The sequence below is a fragment of the Perna viridis genome, chromosome 11 (genome assembly GCF_037379345.1).
Source record: "Perna viridis isolate PV_CMFRI_1.1 ecotype Kerala chromosome 11, ASM3737934v1, whole genome shotgun sequence".
In the NCBI taxonomy this organism is placed as follows: Eukaryota; Metazoa; Mollusca; class Bivalvia; order Mytilida; family Mytilidae; genus Perna; species Perna viridis.
In genome coordinates, this window is record NC_142455.1 from 34,926,923 (window position 1) to 34,945,117 (window position 18,195).

At 33.5% G+C, this 18,195-nt stretch overlaps 1 protein-coding gene across 5 annotated transcripts; it reads left to right on the forward strand.

The window, feature by feature from the left end:
• The first annotated feature begins 84 nt into the window (after positions 1 to 84).
• On the forward strand, positions 85 to 15,315 carry LOC148603869 (tolloid-like protein 2). 5 transcript variants are annotated; one of them, XM_088552162.1, is made up of 8 exons: positions 85 to 218; positions 4,611 to 4,820; positions 5,724 to 5,836; positions 6,156 to 6,329; positions 9,175 to 9,268; positions 10,249 to 10,376; positions 10,656 to 10,799; positions 14,481 to 15,315. In XM_088552162.1, exons 2-8 carry the CDS (start codon positions 4,666 to 4,668, stop codon positions 14,705 to 14,707), a joined length of 1,035 nt encoding a protein of 344 aa, XP_088408288.1. In that variant the 5' UTR covers positions 85 to 218; positions 4,611 to 4,665; the 3' UTR covers positions 14,708 to 15,315. The 5 variants fall into 5 exon arrangements, with proteins under 5 accessions (XP_088408288.1, XP_088408292.1, XP_088408291.1 ...); XM_088552165.1 differs by having other exon boundaries at positions 176 to 195; XM_088552164.1 differs by lacking the exon at positions 85 to 218 and adding an exon at positions 277 to 2,873.
• The last annotated feature ends 2,880 nt before the right edge of the window (positions 15,316 to 18,195 follow it).

Here is an 18,195-nt window from a genome sequence, read left to right on the forward strand (position 1 = left end):
GATGAATACGAAAATATTAATTAACGTCTATATTACCTAAAAATTTAAATTACGCATTTTGATATATAAAATCTATTGGGTTATGTTTCAATTTAAAAGTACTTCAATCTATTTGTTGTTCTGATGAAATGGCAATATATACGTAGATTCAACTGTAACACAAGAAGCATTGATTGTTCAAAGCACATAGCACAGGTAACCACTTTTCATCAGTTCAGGTAAGAACACCCTTTTTGTTCTGATACATATGTCATATGTATTAAACAAGTACAGAATACAGTGCTCATTTTGTAAACACAATTGTCCTGATCTTTATTTATAAAGATACAATTATCAGTTTCTGTGTTGAATAACTATAGTTTCGTTAGTCAAACACATGTTTTACCATTGCTATATATCTGTGTATAAATCCATGTTGTGATTTTTTGTATTTGATTTCTTAAGCATATTTTTCCATTTAAATCAAGAATACTAACTCGGGGGTGTGGTTAAAAAATGAAGGGTTTATTTCAGTTAAATGTAAATTTCTCATTATTTGATTTGACTCGCTTCGTCCGAATATTGGCAATGTGAAGTTTGTGTTGTGCTGAATTTTGAAAATATGTGTCAGTAAGGGAAACAAAGCTTTTCACCAGCCTGATTATGTTAGCTAACATAGGGTGCGAGACGTTTGCGTTTGCTTAAAATAAATCGATAAGTAAAATTCGGTTATATGACTTAACGGCACCCGAGTATATTAATAAGAACAAAGGGTAAACTACGGTTTAAGCAATGACTTCAGTAATTGTATATACTTGAAAGTTGTTTTACAGCTTGTCAGCATCTTTTATATATTTTGCATGTGTCATTCATGCTTGAATGTGTTTCAAAAACCTGAAACACTTTCTAAAAGGGCTGATCAATGAAACCATGGTACTTCTCTGTCTAATAATTAGGCAAAATGTGTATAGGGTGTGGCATATGAAGAAATAAAAACGCAAAAAGTATATTGCATTACCCATTTATTTATTCCTCATAACCTCAAAAATAATAATCAAATTTGTTTTGTAAAGATTGCACTTTTCAAACAATGTTAGGTCAATATTTGCACAATGGGAAAATGGCAGAAATTGTTTCCCGCACTTTTTTCCCTCTACAAGCAATCAGAATATAAATCGACGTCTCAAAAAATAATAAAGAGAACCATAATGTCAGCAAAATTCAAAAGAATGTACTCTAGGGACAACGACAAGACATGGGAAAAAGACAAGCAAAGAACATAGAATAACCAAAATAATACATACAAAGTAACGAAAATAAATGATCAACTCTGATTCCTATAAAAACGTAAAGCATGGACCAGGTGCACCCGAAGGAGTTTTCTACTTTTCTGGAAACACCTACCCAGTTGCTCATCAACAGTCAAGTGCAGGGAAGACAAAAAGGGAAAGGTAATCGATGACACATTGGAAAAATCAGTTTTCATGGTGCAGATGGATACACCGTAATAATCCACGAGTTCATAATGACGACCATACAACTTCTGCAGTGATGACTTTAATATTATAGCAACACAACCCTGTTTCAGAACCCTAATTGTAAGACATTAGCGCGATACAAAAAAAATTGCGTAGTTACGGTAAGCTATGGCATAACGCACGAGTTGTGATATGAAAACGCCATAGGCAGGAGCTGAAGGGATAGATGGAAGGAACGTTGACAATACGGAATAAACAGTCATCGCGATTGTCGTATACTGTGAATGTACTATTGTTCTTGGGTGCAGATTTTTGTGCTTTTCGTGGGAAGGCAAAACCAGGACATTTGTTGCCCAACGAAAAAGATCTCATTGATTTGTATACTGAAAAACTCACAACCACAACCACAGATTCAAGAATCTTCGAAGTTGTGTTTCTTCTCTAATCTTGATAAAATTGTTATCTACGAATTAAAGTACATTCACAGTAGTTTGGTCGATAGTTTTTCTTGACTATCGATCTCTAAATGTAGGTCAAGTGCCTGTAGTATCCTTTATCTTATGTTCTATAGGGAAGATGCGGTGAATTAAATCCCCGAAAGTGCCCGGTAAACGATGATCATTCTTTTTTGATCAAATCAACTATAAAGTCAACCTCATAAGTAGCATATGTGCTTTATGATTAATTTGAATAGCTTTCAGGTTGTTTGTTAGATGATACTATGAAATATATGAGGAAAGAAAACAAACTGAGAAAAACGACATGCCACCCATTGCCTCATTATTACACAGAATGGTACCTGAATGTTTGTGGAAAAAATAAAATGTTCTTAAAGATGTGAATTATATATCCTTCGATATTTAAATTGACTTCATTTTAATTATACAAAAATAGTATTAGTTAACTGGAATTCCCAGTAAACCGATACTTTGGTCGACCCTCAATTAGTTTTAAAATTATTGGATAGGCTGTAGGAATGATATCACATTTCCATTATTGATATTCCTTATACGATAGGGAAGAAATACAATGCCGTTAATTCATAAAAAAAGACACAAAGAGCTTAAAAGGCAATATATATTTAACGTTTTACTCATCAACACGTCATGTCATTGTTTATGTTAGTATAGTGTGGGCTGTAGTTCCTCTGTCAACATGATTATAGCGATTCGTAGAAGGCATAGGGAAATCTTTGGAATTGTCATGTTAAAAGTGGGTTCTCTTTTATTGATTTTCTTTCTTCGTTTCAGCATTGACAATGTATCCACGTGCGCGAAAAAATTAATAAATCTTTAAAAGTATCTTGTATATATAATGCAGAGTGGTCCAATGATCTGTGTATGAGGCATACACCCCGCGTGGCGAAAACACAACTACTTTGTGCATCATTTTCAGGACTTGAACAGGATTGAGCAAGTAAATTAGTTACACTCTGTCGATCTTCCTTTGTCGCTGGGTTATATCAATTAACAAGCCCGATAGACTTAATTATGACCAAGAGGAAGCTTGGGTGGCTTCTTTTATCTTTACATGGTTTAGAGAGCCTCGTGACACAGGTGTATGACTTCGACAATTGAAATATAATTGCATTTCATTTGTCTTACGAATTTTGAAATATAGCAATTTTTACATGGAGAATTTGACACATTTGTTTTATTATTAAAATTGATAAATGCCGTACCCATGTTAAAATGAGAACAAACTATCCCGTCCACGAATTATGTCTTATATATATTTATTTATATTTCTGAAGCTGGTTTGAACAATAAAAAGGTTAATTAAACTACAAAACGATCATCCGAACACAAAACAGACCCCGTTATATTGAATGCCGAGCAGCCAGGTTGGTAATGCCTGACCACAGATGCATTCTAAATAGACTATTTTAATATTTATATTTGTCCTTTGAATGTGGATGAGTCACTCATCACATCTTAGTACCTGGGGGGGGGGGGGGGGGCATAGGGAAAGAGTAATCAAGGGAATCAAGGTTCTAGTGATAATCAAAAGAATGTAATCCAGAGACAAGGAACAGACATACAAAACAAACATACATAACAAAGAACATGAAGTAACATGAAGTAACTAAAATCATACATACAAAGTAACAAAAGCAACTGAGAAACTCGGTCTCCACTAAAACCTGAGAGCATGGACCAGGTGCACCGGTAGGATAAGCGTCCTCTGCTTGTTTAAAAACACCCACCGAGTTGCTCATAAAAAGTCAAGTTCGGGGTAGACAAACGAGGAAAGGAAAACTATGACCCGTTGAATAAATCAGTTTTCATGGTGCTGATGGATACACCATAACGAGTTCATTATGACGACCATAAAACATCTGTAGTGATGACTGCAATCTTGTAGCAACATAACCCTGCTCCAGAACCCTATTTGTTAGAGTTCAAGCGCGATACAAAATGTCTGCGTAGTTTCGGCAAACTCTGGCATAACATATGAGTTGTGATATGAACACTCCATACGCAGGAGCCGAAGGGATGTTGCCACAGATGTGAGGAAAGTTGACAATTCTGAATGAAAAGTCATCACGTTTGTCGTAAAGTTTGGCCACTAGTTTTCCTTTACCATCGATTTCTACGTGTAGGTCAAGATATGAAAGTTAACAACAAAATTCAATGAGGTACTCGAACTATACTAAAACCTTGGAAAATGGACCAGACGCACCGGTAGGTTAAGCGTCCTGTGTTTTTTTTTCTGAAGCACCCTCGAATAGCTAAAAAAGTCAAGTCCTGGGTAGACTAAAGAGAAAAGCAAAACTATGATACATTGAATAAATTGGTTCTAATGGTGCTGACAGATACATCGTAACGATCGATCTACGAATTTATGATGACGCATATAAAAGTTCTGTAGAAATGACTTAACTTTTGTAGCAATATAATCTTGTTCCAGAGGCCTTATTGTGAGAAAAATCTGCCCAGCTTTACTTTCTTCTTTTTGTCTTCCGTCTTGTTTCTCTACGGTGTATGTATGCAAATAGGATAATGCATATGATTTTATGTATACTTATATGCATAATAACATTTTTCCTCAAAATATTATACTAAAATTTGATTAAATTATATGTCTATCGTTTTGCTAGCATTTAGCTAGTTACTAAACTATTCATCGTAAGCTGTTTTAAAATATTGCTAGACTATTTTGAATGGCCACAATAGCAAGCCTGCAGTAACGAACACTGCCCAGGATTATGAAAACCGTACAGCAAAAACTGGTATATGTACCTCTAATGTGTTCCGTATTGAGTACAGTAAATGGACAATGTTCTGGCAGTGTTCAAACTCTAAGTGTTGGGTATTCTGCTATTTCGGTTTCCCCACCGGGATATCCTCATGGTTATGCTACGTAAGTATTGTATTAATAGATAACGTCTTGAAATGTCAAACTAATTAGATATAATATATGATGTTTAGCGATTATTTTATGAAACCATTTTTAAAATAAATATATGATACAATTTGACTTTTGACTATTCAAAAATTCAAAAATAAAAAAAAAATATCCTTTGATACATGAGTATAATTTGTGCGCATCTTTCGTTAAAAATCGTTTGGTTGCGACCGCATACTTAACTGTATATAAATAAATCAAGATGCATAGTGTGGTTAGGTGTTTAACAATGGATAGGATAGCGATACTATGGTAAGCTGAATCAATAGGATATAGGCTGACTTCCCAAGCATCTTTGAAAAGTGAATAAATGTTATGAACATTAATTTTATTATATGCATATATCTTGCTCGGCATTATCATAACATGAAAAAAAAACATTTTGCGTTGTGTAATATTTATATAGAAAAATATATACCGCTTAAGTACAATTCCTTAAAAAAATTAAGACATTGGCAATGCTAGAGTTGAAATAAGAAGGGGAAAATGTCTCTGATCTAACGATGCTTTCCGTTCTACAACTCTATATTTTTACATAATTTTATTCCTTTTGGAGACACCCATACACCTGTCTCCTTAAATTAACAATATCAAAGACGATAACCTGTATTAACTGCCAGATCCATACAAAATCAGTAGACTTTGATCTCAAAATTGCAACCATATTACACAAAGGCTGGATATGTTTTTGTTGGAAAAAAGTGAATTTGTTTTTTTGTTTTGTTTTGTTTTTTGTTTTGTTTTGTTTTTTGTTTTTGTTTTTTGTTTTTTTTTTGGTTATGCATTTATCACCATCTATTTCATGTTTAAAATGAACGCTACTTAGTATGTTTGTATGAATTTTAAATTATTTTCCAGTAACTTAGCATGTTCTTGGTTAGTAACCTCATCTATCAGTGGAAGTACAATACTATTTCGAGTCACCGATATGAATTTAAATTGTGCTGGTGATGCCATCAATGTATACAATGGTAAGATAAATACATAAACACATTACTTTAATTCTCAAATTTAATACTTATACATAATACTGCCGGTTCCAAAGTTAAAGTTTTTTTGGAAAGTCATTAATGCACTTGGTTGTTAACGACTTTAAGGTTATCGGTAAACAAACTGACTGTGAATGAACAAATCTTATAGATGCTTATTCTATATGTATTGTTTATCTATCATTTATTGTGAAAAGGGAGGTTAAAAGTTTCGTCCTCATCAGGTCAACGTCTTACTAAAGTTAAAATAAGTGACCTTGTCTAGGTTTGGAGAACTATAGCATTCAATACTAAACTACAGGAACATCGACCAATGGCAATCAAATTCACACAAATCAATGTTCAACAACAATATTGGGATACCAAGAAGCAGCTTCCGGTAATGTGTATTCAACGTTCACATCAGATAGTGATAACTCGTCGCCTAACCTCGAAAAGGGATATAAAATGTATCTGATCTCTGGAAAAGATTTCGGTGAGCAACTATGCGTATTTAGTGGTTTGTCTTGTAATAAAAACAAATGTTGTATTCGTTATAGCTTTTTCCCCGAGAAAACGGGTGCAAGCGATTATATTAAGATCTGAGGCTGATATGTAGGGCAATATTAACAAAAGCAATTAAACATATCCCTGTTTTACATGCCCAATAATTATGTGTATAATTGTATGTATTTTAAGCATGCGGACCTCAGGTAGTAGAATACATTTTTTTTCCTCTATCAGAAAATATACTCATGATTAATCAAAAACAACAATAATCAAAAATAAAACAAAACAAAACAAAAACAAAAACAAAAACAAAAAAAAAACCAAACAAACAAAACAAAACAAAACAAAACACAAAAGGAATTTGTATTTCTATTTCCTGATTATCTAGTTGATGATTTCTGTTTTATGAAACTGTCATCTGTGTACTTTTAAAGAAAACGGATGTTAAATTAAGAACTTGTATCAATATTATTATTTTGCATGTTTGAAACATACATTTCCATTTGTCTATAACATCAAAAAAATGAAAACAAAATCAAAGAATGTAATGAAAGAAAAAATGAAAATATTCGAGGACTTCAAGACTAAACCACCTGACTGTTCTTGCTAAACCTCTCCATTCAAATATGGTCCTTCTAGTCACGTCGTTACGGGAGATTAAAACATTATCGAAAACCAATCTCTGCGTAATATCCTTTCTAAAGGTCCCAAGTACCGCGAACCACGCTCCATAAATTGGAATTATAACTTTAAAGTTCTTATGGATGCTGTCAAGGACTATGCATGAAAATGGATAAAACGAGAACAAGAAGACATTGATTCTCTGTCAGAGTGGTTAAAGGCCGTGAGGTCTTTAATTTTGAAACGAATGAAGGTTTTAAGTAGGTTAATGAGTGCCAAGGCTACAACAGTTTTCAAAGACCCCGATGTAGCAAAAACATTGTCTGCTATACATGACAAGTATGTTGTCGTACCAGCAGACAAAGCCCAAACCAACATTGTTTTTGTATGCAAAACGTTTTATATCCAATGTTTATTATCAGAGGCAGACGTAGAAAATAATAGCAGTGGTAAGACCTACACTGCTACCACTCTCTCCAAAGAAGAGATTGTGGAAAACTATAAATCTGTGCTATCCTATTTTGGTCTCTCTGCCAGTGACGATGATTGGGATTTACCGTCTATGTACTGGATTCCTAAACTTCACATGCAAACAACGTTTCATAGCTGGATCTGCAAAATGTACCACCAAACCTTTTTCAAAACTTTTAACTTCTATACTCACAACTGTCAAAGAGGGTTTGCAGTCCTACCACAACACTTGTTACTCCCGTAGTGGTATTAATTCAATGCGGATCTTGAAAAATTCGAAAGATCTTTTTGACACAATCAGTTCAAGACGATTATCTGAATATAATAGGATTACAACCTATGATTTTTCAACACTGTATACTTCTATTCTCCATACTCAGTTAAACTCCTGACAAAAAACATTATACATCGTTGTTTTTCCAAAAAAGATGGTACACCTGATACAAATATATAGTTCTTGGTACATATTCCTCATACTTTGTAAGAAATAATTCCAAATCATCTCCACATATACAGAGGAAGTTGTTAACAAAATGCTGGAATTTTTATTCGACAACAAATTTGTCCAGTGTGGTGGACGTGTTTTTCAACAAACGGTCGGCATTCCAATGGGAAAAAATTGTGCTCCTTTACTTTCTGACCTATTCCTTCACTCTTCTGAGGCTGATTTTATAGCTGATCTGATCAGAAAGAAAGAATATCGTTTGGCGAGATTCTTCAATCTCAGTTTCCGCTATATAGATGACGTGTTATCTTTAAACAATCCTAATTTCGGGGATTTGATACATCGCATCTACCCTAAAGAACATGAGATAATGGATACTACAGAAACTGTGAAGTCAGCCTCATATATTGACCTACACTTAGATATCGATGGTAAAAAAAAATATTGACCAAACTTTACGACAAACGGGATGACTTTTCATTCAGAATTGTCAACTTTCCTTTCACCTGTGGCAACATCCCTTCAGCACCAGCGTATGGAGTGTTCATATCACAATTCATATGTTATGCCAGAGCTTGCCGAAACTACGCAGACTTTTTGTATCGCGCTAGAACTCTAACAAATAGGCTTCTGGAACAGAGTTATGTTACTACAAGATTGAAATCATCACTACAGAAGTTTTATTGTCGTCATCATGAACACGTGGATCGTTATGTTGTATCCATCTGCAACATGAAAACTGATTTATTCGATGGGTCATGGTTTTCCTTTCCTCGTTAGTCTACCCCGGACTTGACCTTTTTTTATGAGCAACTCGGCGGGTGTTTCTAGAAAAGCAGAGGATGCTTACGCTGCCGGTGCACCTGGTCCATGCTCCCAGTTTTTATTGGAGTCCGAGTTGCTCATTTGATTTTGATATTTGTATGTATGATTTCAGTTACTTTATGTTCTTTGTTGTGTATGTCTGTTTTCCATGTCTGGTCTTTTTCCCTGGATTACATTCTTTTGATTACCGCTATAACCTTGGTTCCCTTGATTACTCTTTTAAAGCAAACAGGCAATGCGCCATCAACAGAGTTTTTTTCTGAAGAAATGCAAGTGTATATTTATGATTTATTTTTTTGTTTTTGTCTCGATGGATCAAAATTACCAAATTGAAAAAAAATCTAATCTAGGCAGTAATTAAAAGGAAGAGACAAAGGAAAATCTGTATACCAAATTGCAAAATCAGAGTAAAATGTCGGTGATGTCAATGTTTGTAGTGTAAATGAACATCTTTATGTTTACCTTATAGCTGGGTCTGGTTGTTCTGGTGCTAAACAAAGTTTAACGGCAAGCACAGTGGAACAGTACCTATCCAGTCCCGGTTTCCCATCGGAATATGAGTTGTATGTACATATTTAACATATGGAATTTGTTTTGTTTTAGATTGTTTTGTTTGTTTTTGTTTTTTTTTGTTGATAATTTTGTTGGCTTAATTAAAGATCTAAAATTGGTCATAATAGCTAAAGGGGTATATTGATATATAACCTAAATTGCCTCGGTCATTCAAGTAAGTTAAATTCGAAAAATTAGAGAAGATTAGTATACTTCAAAACTTATGTTTGACTCGAGCAATGATCTGTCTATATAGATGACGTATTATCTTTAAAAAATCCTAATTTTGGGGATTTGATATATCGCATCCACCCTAAAGAACATGAGATAAAGATACTATAGACACTGTAAAGTCAGCCTCATATCTTGACCTACTTAGAAAGCGATGGTAAAGAAAACTATTGACCAACATTTACGACAAACGTGATGACTTTTCATTCAGAATTGTCAACTTTCCTTTCATCTGTGGTAATACTCCTTCAGCACCTGCGTATGGAGTGTTCATATCACAACTCATATGTTATGCCAGAGCTTGCCGAAACTACGCAGACTTTTATCTATCGCGCTAGAATTCTATCCAATAGGCCTCTGGAACAGGGGTATGTTGCTACAAGATTGAAGTCAACACTACAGAGGTTTTACGGTCGTCATCACGTTATGATGTATCCATCTGCAGCATGAAAACTGATTTATTCAACGAGTCATAGTTTTCCATTCCTCGTTTGTCTACCCCGGACTTGACTTTTAATGAGCAACTCGGGGGGTGTTTTTAAACAAGCAGAGGACGCTTATCCTACCGGTGCACCTGGTCCATGCTCTCAGGTTTTAGTGGAGACCGAGTTTCTCAGTTGCTTTTGTTACTTTGTATGTATGATTTTAGTTACTTCATGTTCTTTGTTATGTATGTTTGTTTTGTATGTCTGTTCCTTGTCTCTGGATTACATTCTTTTGATTATCACTAGAACCTTGATTCCCTTGATTACTCTTTCAGAAATAAGAATTGCACATGGACAATTATGGCATCGAAAATCGAAGCTCATATTTTCCTGCAACTTAAATTTATAGATGTAGAATATCATGCCAGCTGCAGTTATGACTACTTAGAGATAAAGGAATCCGGTATGTTCAATATGATTTAGGTAAAAGGTCAACTCTCAAAGCATGATTGTAGTAAATCATGTAGATCATTGTGAACAAATTTAGGGATAAAATTATCAAAACCAAAGGATGCTAATCGTGGTTACCTGTTAAAGACAATTGTCTCCTTATATTTCGAATGTGTTTTTCTGCATATATCGAAAGATCATCAAATATCAGTAATCCCCTACACATATTTCACATTCATACTTTTTTCCACGTTGCTTTATTTTGACGTTTGAAACGCATTTCTATTTTAAGAAACCACTGTAGCTAAATTATGTCAGAATGACAGATGGGAGCCGACAGAAACATATACAAGCAGTGGCTCTTCGTTTTCTGTTAGATTTTATTCCGATGACATTACACAAAAACGTGGTTTCCTGTTGTCTTTTATTGAGATTGGTAAGTGTAATAACTAGAATCATTTCTTATGACTACAGAAAAAAAGTAACCAATATGAGTAATTTCACAAATATTTGAAGGTAAGTTATACATGTGTAACTTCATTTGCTTTGCAAAGGCAAACCTATAGTGGTTGTCAGTACAAATTCATTTTTATGTAGCTCTTATACATGTCTTATCGAATATACAGGATTTTAAAAATATTGATAAGTATGGTCTCGACGAATAAATTAAGAAAAGTGGAGCCATGATCAAGTGTAATGACAAAATTATCGTTGTAATAAATGGTAAAAAATAGTAAAATAAGTGTAGTCAAAACGAAAAGTCCGTATAACAAAAAATAATGATATCAAGTCAAAAACCGATAAGTAGGAAAGAATCGTAATGATCCTGACTTGCTACAAGCATTTAAAATTGTAATGGTAGATTAAACCAACCATATTATGTTCTTATTTTGCAATGAAAGTGTATTTTTCTCTTAAAGGAGAATTTTAAATCCTTGATGTTACACCTCTTGATCCGCCACAGAAGAGTTTTAACTGCATTTGGATAAATGCTTATTTTTTTAATTGAATCAATTGACTCTGCTTATGCCTTTTGTTTACCTTTTTTATACTTAGGTATCTTGCGGTCAAGTTTACAAACAATATCACAATGCCGATAAATAATAGTAAAACAAATATCGAAGTGTCAACAAATGAACAAAATCCATCTACATGGCCTGAACATGAAAACAGGGAAACAAACAATCGACAAAGACAATGTAGCAAGCCGAATTGAAAAGCTTACACATAAACACTTATATATAAAGGTAGAAGGGGTAATTAAAAAATAAAGCACGTGCATAATGAACTCAAAAAAAAACGTGAGTGAGGTGTTCCGTAATGGTAAACATTTGATGCCCAGCCAGCGCGCGGCACCAATCACATTACAAGTGAGTGTAATCCGGTAAAGTATTGGTACAGTAATGAAGCTCTCCAACACGAGTCACTTTGGGGGCAATTTTTATTTCAACAAAATATCATGATGTGAATAAAAAAAATTGTGAATTGATCCAAAATCAACAAATTAAAATAGTATAATAATAAATTACAATAAAGCACGAGATAATACGCATGTACCAACTATTTATGTAACAATCCCGGAACATAGCATGATATTATATTTGATTTGATGCGAACATCGATAAAACAACCTAACATTATACAATTGTAATTGTAAATGAGAAAATACCGTATTGAATCCTTTGATTTGCTCATATACAGTTATAACAAAGGAGCTAAAAAACTGCGGTTAGTATCTGTCAAGTTTAAATTAGTTGTCATTCCGGTAAGAACTGGAAATAAATTGAAGATATATTGTAACGTCTGTGAGAAAAACTTCATGTTGGTCAATCATATTGTGATGACAATCATACAACTTCTGTAGTTACGATATTACATGGTTTTACAAATTCTGAACGTCTCCGTGGTTAAAAAATTTATTTGACAAAATCCGTGCACTCACAAATCCATGTATTAACATGTATGTAAATACTATTGGCCTGAGAGTAAATGCTTACAATTGGAAGTAAAAACATCATGTTTGACACGACGTTTGGATTTAAAACATCCTGGACCTGTATTAACTATGTACAGTTTGATATTCAGCTACAAATGAAGCACAAAAAAGTGAAACAGTGATTTTGTTTTTTTAAGTTTATGATATTTTTGACAGATTAGATATAAGTATATAAGATTCCTTAAAACTATGAACAATCAAGGAATAAGCAGACAAAGAAATTAAAGGACTGGGATATTCGCAAATAATTTAAACAGTGTTGACGGAATTTGAAAAAAAGACATTAAAAAAATGTTGGCTTTTGTTATTGTAAATTGTTTTAAAATTATATATACATATATGAAAACTAATCTAAACGTATATGATAATAAAGCTCTTCACAATTAATATTCATATGAATCATATTTTGAATGAACTGATAACCACACAATGAAACTTTCGACATAAACCTGCTATTATCAGTTTTGTGTTACATTAATGCATCTTATTATTCGACAGATGTTCCTACAACACAGGAAGAAAGTACATCATCGGAAATTACAAATAGATATTGAACTAATAATTTACATAAGTTTTATCATATGGGAATGTGTGTTCATGTGGACAGCTGTGGTTATATTTATTTATAACAGATGCATTTTTAACTTTATTTTGCACAAATAACCAAACATTATGTTGAGGCATAGAAAAAAAAAACAGTGAATAGTGACCCTGTCAAACTTTGAGATACAGCTCCAACGTTTGAGAATATTTTTTTACACGCTTGCTTCCGTTTCATAGATTATAGATTCGCTCTGAATACAGTAAAACATATTTATGAACACCAGCTTAAATTGTTTAACGTCAGGCGAGTCGCATAAGTCTGAACATGCTTAAAGTTTTGTGTGCCTATGTGTTCATTTAAATTTAGAAGCACGTTACACGAACGCGAGAGGTGCGTTTGCAACACGATCATGTGCGCTTGATCATATATGTAGATCGTTGAATTGAAGTTTTAGCGTCTTTCTAACGACAAAGCAACGTTTGTCTAACGTAAGCCTGACGACATCAAAACCCTATCAATGTTTTGTTAATCAGTTAAAAAAGCAGTGAGGGTCTCAATAACTAATGCATAAGTAGTGTTAGCTTTTTATTGAAACACGGAAACTAATAAATGGTCAATGAATGCATTTGTATTGCATAGTAAATTCCCAACGATGTTCGAGTCCCGCGGAGGGAACGACAAAAAATTGCTTCGCAAAATTGACAGTCCTTACATCGTTGTGAATTTTTCAGACCCTTCTATAAGTTTACGTTATCTTCCCTGTATCAATTTGATCCGATGGAGCAGTGTAGAGAATAGAGTCGTCACATTCTGAGACGTTGTATAATATTGATTTGTTGTGACATGCATCATTAATTTGATCCTCTATCCTACATAATAACACCTAGATGAACTGTCCCGTACTACCATACATCGTGTGCTAAGTTACACCCCTAGATTAATCCTACGAGGAGGAATCACCCGGCCAGCGAAAGCTATATTTTTTTATATAGCCTAGCTGGTCGAGTGGTCTAGGGCGCTGGACTTAGTGCAGGCGGTGTTGCCATAGATATCACAGTGGTACGAGTTCGAGTCCTGCGGAGGGAACAGTTCTAACATCGTTGTGAATTTTTCAGACCCTTCTATAAGTTTACGTTATCTTCCCTGTATCAATTTGATCCGATGGAGTAGTGTAGAGAATAGAGTCGTCACATTCTGAGACGTTATATATATATATATATGATTGGTATTTTTGTATTTTATCGATCATTCAAAAAAGAACTGTCAACATTTGGCGAGCACGGTAATTGTCAGGGAAAAGAAAGATGGTTCTGTCCTATAATTTTTGAAGATTAAATGGAATTGATCCGCCTTTTAAAAGTTCAGGAATTGTTATAGACAAAGCTTAAAATGAATTGTTAATATAATTACATGAAACAATTATATGAACTTATTCCTGACACGAGTTGTTAGAATAAGTGGCAATTAATTTTCAATGGTTACATGTATTTGTACATAGAATTTCAATTGAAAAAGGATCCTTTGCTTCAAATAAAATAACTGTTGTAATTCATTTGATAATCAACCTTTTTTTTCAGACATTTTATTTCCTCACTCAAACAACGATGCCAGTGTGCTATCAAGTAGCAAAAGCAACAATAATGAAAAAGCAGTTGGTGAAATAACTGCAAAAACAGTTGGAGGAACTATTTCATCATTAATCGTTATATGTTTTGTCATAGTGATGTATGTAAAGATTAAAAAATCGAGTGCAGTATCTGTGAGTGTGAGTAATGATCACAGTTCAGTGGGCATCGATAAATGATATAACTTACAGCAATCAAACAAAAGATTTAGTATCTACGAATGTCTTATAAGGAACACAATCCCGCATAAATATCTATAAATGTGCAGAATAACGTATTCGTAGAATTCAGACGACGATAACCAACTCAATAATTCATAAATAGTTTAAATACTATTTTCATTATGTATTTAAATACTTAATTGTAATGACTGTTCATCCACACGTTTTACGATTAGAACTTCGCTGGATGGGATACTTAATGATTCGTATCTATATCATATCTGTACCATAATGTTTTCAATAGACACAGACCCAGTTATATTCAAGACTATTATAGTAATGCCCATTGTTTTATTTCTTCTTTTTTCTTTGTTGTTTTAATGTCCACAGGCAACACAACTTCATTTCAACCAAATTTCAGAAATCAAATCTATACGATATAATAGTAGTTAACATTAGAACTGTGTTTAGTACTCTTTATTTGAATTTATAATAATATAGATATGTGTCTTTTTTAGTGAATACCATTACGAAATATAACTTCATTACTAACAACTTGACCTATATGAAATATGAACTATAATGAAATATCGAGGGTTCATGAATAAAATTAAATATCTTTATAAGAGCTTGTTATCATTAATCACTAATAGAGTAGACCTAATTCACCACACTCCTGCTATTTTCAAAACCTTTTTAATTATTGGGTTAGCCAACTGGTAGCTATGGTACCTGACCTCACGGTATCACCAGGTTTTAATTATCACCTAGATTTTATGTTCCTGCAAGTATACCATCACAGGCAACCAAAACAAATCGTCTTCAGGATTCGAATATTTAACAGCACATAACCTTGTGTACAATTAATAATATCAAATTAGATGTTGATAAATGAATTATTAAGTACTAGTCCATATGAAATTCAGACATTGCCTATAGTATATGTGAGAAAAACCAACCGATATTTTTACGCAAGGATAGTCCTATTGTACTCATATCTGTATTTATAAGAAAACCATACATTCATCTTCCACTAAAATCAAACAAACTAAACGAAATAAATAGCAATAATTCCTGTAAAGTGCCAATTTCATACACAAGGTATATAGTTGTCATTTAGAAGTGCAACTACAGAATGACTTACCAAGACTGATGTGTGGTCTGTAATTGTTTCTGAATGAAACATAAAAGTACATTCGTTGGGGTTTCGACTTGCATGTTTATAAAGACTGCTACGTAACAGATCACTGACCGTCAAACCACAGAACAAAATTTTCAAATTAACATCATTGTATGAGTAGATATAGCTCTGAAACTATGTTCAATGTATTGTCATGTGACATCAAACACAGAAACACATACAGGTTCTAGAAACAATGTTTAATACTTTATGTTCTTTGTTGTGTATGTCTGTTTTCCATGTCGGGTCTTTGTTCCTGGATTACATTCTTTTGATTGCCGCTATAACCTTGGTTCCCTTGATTAGTCTATCTAGAATTTACAATGTACAAAGATGCAGACAATTTATTTGAAATTATGCACTTTAAAAATCAGAAGGTATTATAGTGTAGTGTATTTAAAAAAAAAAACACACAAAATAAAAGCTGTATAGGAAAACTATTGACCAAACTTTACGACAAACGTGATGACTTTTCATTCATTTTTTTAAATGTACTACAATACCTTGACTTTAATTACAAAACAAAATCTCTGTTGACCGATATTTGATCTCTCAGAACGCCAAATTGTAATTGTAACCTCGTGCAATATAATAATTACTTGACACTGTATTATGGGGTTATTGCATATATACTGGAAATATTATCCACAGTTGAATTCAATAGAGCACGAGTTTAAGAGTGCAATGTACATATTACGAGGGATAATATCCCCCAACTATTCATGCAATAATCTTTTTATTTTATAGCAGTATAATTTAGTCGTGTTTAAAATTAATTTTTGTCATGGATAAAATCACAAATTTAAACTCAACTTGCATTAGTGTAATATGGATATTTATTGCACGCTGACGTTGCGTTGCTTTCTATGGGGAAATTAAGCTTTCATAAAATAAATGTTAATTGCAATAATAGTGCTAATCCGGTGACCAGGACGTGTTTTGATTGAAAGAAGAAACCCAATATAACTGCACAAAATATCACGACAACGATGTTTGATCATGTATAATTCTCATACTTAATCAGTTTGTGGAAATCAAAACACTTCCAAACCTATAAACATCATGTAAATGCACTATTGCTAGTTACTGACACATGAATATATCGAGAATTGGTTTGCTGTAAAGGTAAAAAAACATCCCAACGTGTTGAATAATGTCACCTCGAGGCTACCAATGTGTCTTCAATGAATGACAAGAAAACCCTCCCATCCGCTGGCAGGCTGGAGCTGTTCAAAAAGCAACATTATACACAGGTACAGCGAAATCGTCAACCCCATATACTCCAGCAACTTAAATGTAAACCGAAAATAAGAACAAAAGAATACAGAATAGAGGTCCTCAATTCCTGACATGGGACAGGGGCATATAATGCGACGGGGTTAAAGTACTTTTTATTGTTAACAACCATCCCCCATTTGTTGTTCTTGCCACTGTGGAAACATATTACACCATTAACCACACCTAAAATCATTTAAAAAATGTCCGAGTTCCTTATACAAATGCACAAACAAGGGTTAATTAGTAGTTAACTGACACACCAGCTCCATACGAGTTTCAACCTACAAAAATATATGTCCTCACCATATGTATTATCAATTACAATTCTTCCCATGCGGGGTTGATACCCACGGTACCATCATAAGTCATACAATGAGGACACAACTTGTATCATGCTGAAAACCGCTTTTAAATATATTGAATTTACATTGTAACAGGCTTTGTGAAGAATATTACCATAAAATAGAGGGTGAGAGAAAACTGCATGTATGATTACAAAATGTCGCTTACAAGTACATCTGTATTTGAGATGAGTTCTTGCATAAAAAAAATGTAAATGTTTTCTTTTACGATTTTGGGATATCGAAAACGTTGACGTAGTTATGTATGAAAGTCTATTTCTGTCATCAAGATAAGTAAAATTCGCGAAAAATTATCTCGAAGTCATGATAATTGGTGTATTTGGTCGACATAAATGACAATTTCATTTCAAAAAGTCACGATAATTTTTGGTGATAGTTAAAATAATTATGTCCACCGTTCCAGTTAATTATCACGACTTATAGAGAGTCATGCCAATATGTAGCCTCGACATATATATTTCCGCGATAGCTTTTTACCAAAATCATTACATTACAGCTTATTATTGTGACAAAATGGAGACAAGTTATCTCAACTTGTCGTGAACGTATTGATATCTGTCGACATAAACTATCGCAATTTTATAGTCTAAAGTTATGAAAATGGCAAGTAGTGTCAGCTACAAAATGTATACATTGTATATCATCTTTGGCTACCTTGTGTTCAAGGAAACCTAGCATCAAGTCTA

Excerpts from the sequence above, each read along its gene's own strand:
- LOC148603869 (XM_088552162.1), top strand. The coding sequence starts at position 4,666 with ATGAAAACCGTACAGCAAAAACTGGTATATGTACCTCTAATGTGTTCC. Across the intron at positions 6,330-9,174 it reads GATCTCTGGAAAAGATTTCG|CTGGGTCTGGTTGTTCTGGT; the intron begins GTGAGCAACTAT and ends TTTACCTTATAG. Across the intron at positions 10,377-10,655 it reads CTTAGAGATAAAGGAATCCG|AAACCACTGTAGCTAAATTA; the intron begins GTATGTTCAATA and ends TTCTATTTTAAG.